The following is a 7,130-nucleotide window of genomic DNA, read 5'->3' on the forward strand; positions in this document are numbered from 1 at the left end:
CTCTCTCTCTCTTGTATTTTCTCTGTACATGGAAGAGTGGATGCATAGATGGATGTAGATGATTTGTAGCTCTTTTCTGTACATGGAACAATGGATTGCTAGATAGATGTAGATGATTTGCTTGATTGATGGATGGATGTAGATGATGTTAGTTTATTTGTTAGATTCTTCTCTGTACAAGGAACAAGAGTTCTTTTCTGTACTGTGTAGGTAGATGATTTTTTTAAATTCTTTTTTCTACTACAATTGCTCAATCCTAGTTGTGAGTGGTTCTATTTTGCTACTGCTATGTGCTAATGATAGACGTTGTAGATGGAGAAAGAAAAGAAAACCAAGCCCCCTAAAGCAAACTGGGACAGTGCAGCGCATACCATTTTTATGGATGCATGTGTAGAGGAGGTGCGAGCTAATAACCGTGGTGGCACCACTTTAACCGACATTGGAAAAGCTAATTTGGTTAGAAAGTTCAATGAGCGCTCCGGGAGAAATTATTCTTCCGACCAACTGAAGAATAGATGGGATATATGTAGAGCAGACTACAGTGTATGGAAGACATTGACTCAGAAAGCAACTGGCGTTGGTAGAGATGAATATACAAAGACCATTGCAGCTACAGATGAGTGGTGGGCATTGGAGATAAAGGTATTTTGTTGCCATGTCATTCATTCAAGTAGTGAGTGATGTTCTTCTATCATTATTTAACCGTGAGTCCTGATATTTGATTGCAGGCAAATCCGTTAGCTGCCATGTTTCGGTATGCTCCACTAGCAGAGGAGGATAAAATGAGAGAGGTGTTTGATGCTTGCTGTGTCAAAAATGAACATGCTAGGGTGCCAATTCCCACATATCAAAGTGGTTCATCTCGCTTTAATATGGATGATGATTCAGGTTGTGAAAGTCATGATGTCGAAGCTACACCTCGTACGAAGCGTGCCAAGATTGGGAAGAAGATGTCATGTTCTTATTCGCCAAGTCTTAGGATGAATGAGAAGTGGTCAAATGAAAGTGTTAAAACTGATGCACTTGTACGCATGGTTGACCTCTTTGGTGCAAGGGAAAAGAGAAAGGGAAACCTTGGAGAGGATACAACAAGAAAGGAGATTGGAGACATGATGAACATGGTGATTGCAGATGGTGCTAAACCTGGGAGTGATGTGCATTTCTATGCTTCCCATCTTATGTTGGAAAGGAAATATCGTAATATTTTCGTAACATTCAAGGATCATGAACCTAGTGCAAGGCTTCGATGGATAGAGAGGACATGGGAGCTCAACAACAATAAGTAGAACCCAACTATTTGTTTCGAACTTGTAATGATGTGAACCGATATGTATCATTTGCTTCCAACTATTTGCTTCGAAACATGTAATGTTGTGAACCCAGTCCTTTGCTTCCAACTTGTAATGTCCTGAAAATGTTGTTTGCTCTCATAATGCAATGTTCACTTGTTCAGAACATAATTATTTGCTTTGGAATTGTATTGTATCATGTAGAACTATTGTTGGTAATTTTGTATGTTGTTGCTAAACTCTCCTGTGTATGTTTATGTGGCAGATGGACACTTCAGATGAATCTTCAGATGAGGAATGGGATTTGGCCATGTTTGCATGTGCTATGGAAGTGGGGTCGCCAAGTGAGAGATTGCCGTATGCACCAAGAAAGTCACACCTTGTTACATGCCTCCAATGGGTGGCAGAGAAGGAGCAAGATGCAAAAGCTTTCTACTCTATGTTCAGAATGAGGAGGTCAGTTTTTTACTCATTGCATGAATTGTTGGTTGAGAAGTACGGGCTTAAGTCAACTTGCAACATACCATCGAAAGAAGCATTGGCACAATTTTTATGGACTATGGGCACGTGCCAAACCACTGATAATGTAGCAGATCGGTTTGGACATAGTCGTTCTGTCATCAACAAAAAAATTCATGAGGTTTTGGAGTGTGTGGACCGCATGGCTGGCGATTTCATTAGGCCTATTGATCCATCTTTCTCTGAACCACACCCCATACTAAGAAAAACAAAGTTCTGGCCTCATTTCAAAAATGCTATTGGAGCCATAGATGGAACACACATTGAAGTGATTGTGCCTAAGGAGTTGGAGCCACAACACAGGAATAGGAAAGGGGTTACAAGTGAAAATGTCATGGCAGTCTGTGATTTTGATATGAGGTTCACTTTTGTTGTTCCTGGATGGCCCGGATCTGTTCATGACACACATGTATGGAGCGATGCTATAGTTCGTTATGATCATTTTCCACAACCTCCCACAGGTAATCTATTGTATGTATTTTGTTATGTACATGATGATACATACTACATTTCTAATATCTTATGATGTTTTACTATAGATAAATATTACCTTGTGGACTCCGGATATCCAAACAGGGTTGGATATCTAGCACCATACAAAGGGCAACGATACCATGTACCAGAGTTCCAACAACACCCACCCATTGGTAGACATGAGACAATCAACCATCGTCATTCTTCTTTGCGAAATGTCATTGAAAGAACATTCGGTGTTCTCAAGATGAAATGGCGAATTCTTGGAGGCATACCACGGTACAAACCGGAGATCCAAAAGATGATTGTCACTGCATGCATGTGTCTCCACAACTTCATTCGTGATAGCAAGTTGCATGATGAGCATTTTGACAAGTTTGACAATGATGCGTATGTGCAGCCCCCATTGCCATTTACAGGCGCCAACGCTCTACCACCAGAAGATGATGGTACCATGGCCGAAACACGTGATGCTATTGCTACCAGTCTTGTACCATGAGATTAGTCAGTCTATTTGTAATAATATTTAGCAACTTCTTTTGTAGCAAAGGAAACTTGGAAACCTTCTTTATTGTAATATTTAGCAAGCTAAAATATTCATAAATCATATTCATGCTCATATTCGATGATAATTTGTTCGAAACAACCAAGTGTTAGCAATTCAACACTCAGTTTTAGTTCAGGGACATTACGGACATTTCAGCATACAACTCATCCCATAATCAGAGACCAAAATCTCAGAAAAGAACTCGACAGCTGATTCTGGGAGAAGCTGATTCTGTGAGAAGTTTCCCAAAAACTGATTCTGGAGAATCAAAAGCTAAAAAGAACTGGGCCTTATACTCCCTGGCAAACTGCTCCATGGGTTGCTTCATAACATTCGAGTAGGACATGTAATTAGGTAGCCTAGCCTAATACTATATACACCTTTGACAAAAGGAGATGTAAAGGAAGTGTATGGAGTATATGTAATTAGCCTAGTCTAATACTATATACACCTTTGACAAAAGGAGATGTAATTGTTTGTGATTTTGTTAAAAAATTAGAGAAATTTGCTTCGTTTTTCTTGATGTGTCAAAGGACACGTCAAAATGTGAGCACGAGCAGAAAGGGAAAGGCGTATTTCGCCTTCAAGAAGATGACGTACGTTTTCCTATAGCAGAAACGGGAAACCAGACCCCAAAGGTCAATCCCCTCTCCTCCGCTCCACCCCACTCCACAATGGCGTCGACGGCGCCGCCCTTCCCTGATGCGCCTCCGGCGAGACCCTGCCCTGATGGCCTGCCGACGGCACCCTGCCCCGGTGCACCTCCGACGGTGGAGGCGCAGGCGAGCCTGCCGGAGCACGTCACGGAGGAGATCCTCCTCCGCCTCCCCACGGCCGCCGACCTAGCCCGCGCCTCCGTGGCCGGCACCTCCCCCCGCTGCATCATCGCCGACCATTCCTTCCTCCGTCGCTTTCGCACCCTCCACCCGCCGTCTCTCCTGGGCATACTAGTCTCGACCTCCTTCCTCCCAGCCCAGCCGCCCCACCCCTCCACCGCCGCCGCACGAGCCCTCGCCGACACCGACTTCTCCTGCTCCTTCCTCCCCTCCCGCGAGCGGCCCTGGATTCGTCGCGACTTCCGCGATGGTCGCGCCCTTCTCTGCGTCCACCACCACGACCTTTTCATCTTCAGGGATATCGCCGTTTGTGACCCGATGCATCGGCGCTACCTCCTGCTACCTCCCGTCCCTTGGTACCGGCCCGATCTAGTGGATCATTCCGAGGCCTTCCTTGCTCCTACCGGCGGGGACGAGGGCACTGACATTGCTACCGACGCTCCATTCAGATTCAGGGTCATGTGCTTGGCCAAATACCAGACCCAGCTGGTTCTGTTCGCCTTCTCTTCGTCCGGCCCCGGTGCCGGACAATGGCACACCGTCACATTTGATGGTTGGCGCTCTCTGGTTTATACACACATTGGATTTTCGATTAAAAAGAACATAGGATCACACATAATGGAGTGTAATGTAAAGATTTTTTTCTGGGTCTATGTGTTTAACATGGTCTGTCCATATCATGGAGCATGTAGATTGCTTCTGGTCTATCTCACTGATTCGTGAGTCTTCCGTTGAGCTTATCAAAGCGATGCCCTTCACAAAACATGACTAAGGTGAGAAGCATGGATCTAAGGTCCAAAACCCGCATGGTATGACGTACACCAAAGTCCTAAATATGTTTTTGACGGCTACTTTACCCAAGGGAACTAGGCACTGACCTTCGTGCGATCTAGCGTTGCCATTTGGGTATGGAGGCAGTAGGTCTGAGTAATAGTAGTGAATGGGCAATTCGGTGAAGCCTGCGCAATATGATCAAACTTTTTGAAGTGGTTCCACTGCCTACAGGTGTTTTCAAAACCCTGGTCGTACAAGTTTCATCATCACAAAGAGCAATGGTGGATGTCCGCCCAGATACATTGTCCACCATGTTAAGCATGATAAAATAGATGGGTCGGCCCTCTGAAAACATCTAGATATATATTACACTGCATTATGTGTGACAAGACCAAAACAAAACTTGGGGTGGGTCCCAACTATAGGATAATAACTGCCTAGAGAGAATGGCGGAGACTTGGTGAAGGAATCACTGGATGCATTGTACTGATGTTCAACATGCACTAGTAGAAAAAGGGTCAAATGTGAAGCACATTAGTGCCGGTTTGAATTTGAGCCGGCACTAATGTGACCATTAGTGCCGGTTTCAATGGCTAGGTGGGCTGACATCATTAGTACTGGTTGGTGGCGAACCTTTAGCACCGGTTCATGCCACGAACCGGTACTAATGAGGCTGTGTCAGGCTATGGTCAAGCTGGGGCCCCCACGAAGACCTTTAGTACCGGTTCATGCCATGAACCGGTACTAAAGTTTCTTTGTAAGCTGATTTTTAGTCCCACCTCGCCAAGAGAGAGGCAGTATAGGTAATTTATAAGCCGTGAGTGCACAGACAATGACGAAGAGTTGCAATGCTCACCTGCATGTTGATTAGCTTCAAGCCTTGCGGAATAGCATAGATTGCACTGAGCTATGTGCAGTGCAGTCTAAACTATTCCGAAAGCCTTGAAGCAAATTAACCAGCATTGCACCTCTTTTTTATTTTTAATAACTTATTTGAACTCCGGACTTCTTTTGTGTTCAGTATGCAGCATTCAAAGCGACGTTATTAATTTCCAACACGTTCTGACATCATTTGTTGTTTTCGGTCATTTACCTAATTGTTTAGAAAGCTAAATGACCGTGAAATTAAAAATCACTACAAAATGAATCCTGAAAATGTTGAAACTTGACATGGTATCATCATATCACCCGCATAGCATGCGCAAAAGAGTAGAGAGGGTCACGGCAAAAACTGGACGCACTTCATGTACAAACTGGATAAACTCTTTCGGAGTATCAGGGTTTCGGACGAGAACTCATCTGTTACACGGCCACTTCAATGTTTTTTAAACTTATTTGAACTCTGGACTTCTTTTGTGTTCAGTATGCAACATTCAAAGCGACATCATCAATTTCCAACATATTCTGACATCATTTGTTGTTTTTCGGTCATTTACCTAATTGTTTAGAGAGCTAAATGACCGTGAAATTGAAAATCACTACAAAATGAATCCTGAAAATGTTGAAACTTGGCATGTTATCATCATATCACCCGCATAGCATGCGCGAAAGAGTAGAGAGGGTCACGGCAAAAACTGGACGCACTTCGTGTACAAACTGGACAAACTCTTTCGGAGTATCAGGGTTTCGGACGAGAACTCATCTGTTACACGGCCACATCAATATTTTTTAAACTTATTTGAACTCCGGACTTCTTTTGTGTTCAGTATGCAGCATTCAAAGCGACGTCATCAATTTCCAACATGTTCTAACATCATTTGTTGTTTTTCGATCATTTACCTAATTGTTTAAAGAGCTAAATGACCGTGAAATTAAAAATCACTACAAAATGAATCCTGAAAATGTTGAAACTTGGCATGGTATCATCATTTCTCCCGCATAGCATGTGCAAAAGAGTAGAGAGGGTCATGGCAAAAACTGGACGCACTTCGTGTACAAACTGGATATAGAAGAAAATAAATAGAAGAAAAGAAATAATGCAGAAAATAAAAAAACTATACAAAAAAATTACTCAAAAATAAATGGAAAAAAATAAATAATGCAAAAAAGAAAAAACTATATAAAAAACTACTCACAAATAAATAGAAGAAAATAAATAATGCAAAAAAGAAAAAAAATATAAAAATTTTGTTGGCGCGCTACCCAGTGGGTCTGCCAGACCTAGGATGTGAAAATGCAGGCCCAGAAGGGCCAGCAGGCTCACAGGGCAGCGCACCCTAATTAATTAGGCCCAGAAGCCTGCTATATAGAGAAGCTCGAAGGAGCAGCCGCGACTGGGTTTATAAACCAGTGCGACTGCCCTTCGCTCGGCGAGGTGGGACTAAACATTATGCACCGCCGGTGGCAGCATACAACCTTTAGTACCGGTTGGTGGCTACAACCCCTACTAAAGGATGGGTCTTTAGTACCGGTTCGTGGCACAAACCGGTACTAAAGGGGTCGTTTCCCGCCCCTGGCCGGGCAAAAATTGGCCTTTAGTATCGGTTGGTGGCTCCAACCGACACTAAAGACCCATCCTATATATATGGAACCTACGAAAAAAATCAGTTTCATCGACCACCAGTAGTTCTTCTCGATCCAACTTCTTCGCCGCGCCCGTCGCCCCATCGCGCGCGCCGCCCTCGCCGCCCCCGCCGCCCGTCGTCGCCGTCGTCGCCGTCACCGCCATCGCCCACGCCACCCGTCGTCGCC

General features: G+C 44.0%; 1 protein-coding gene across 1 annotated transcript in view; it reads left to right on the forward strand.

Annotated features, from left to right (window-relative positions):
* The first annotated feature begins 3,503 nt into the window (after positions 1–3,503).
* LOC119332928 overlaps positions 3,504–7,130 on the forward strand; it is a 13,496-nt gene continuing 9,869 nt past the window's right edge. The window contains exon 1 of the mRNA XM_037606012.1: positions 3,504–4,290. Within this exon, the coding sequence (XP_037461909.1) occupies positions 3,504–4,290 (787 nt within the window). The remainder of the gene's footprint in view (positions 4,291–7,130) is intronic.

The sequence above is a fragment of the Triticum dicoccoides genome, chromosome 7A (genome assembly GCF_002162155.2).
Source record: "Triticum dicoccoides isolate Atlit2015 ecotype Zavitan chromosome 7A, WEW_v2.0, whole genome shotgun sequence".
Classification (NCBI taxonomy): Eukaryota; Viridiplantae; Streptophyta; class Magnoliopsida; order Poales; family Poaceae; genus Triticum; species Triticum dicoccoides.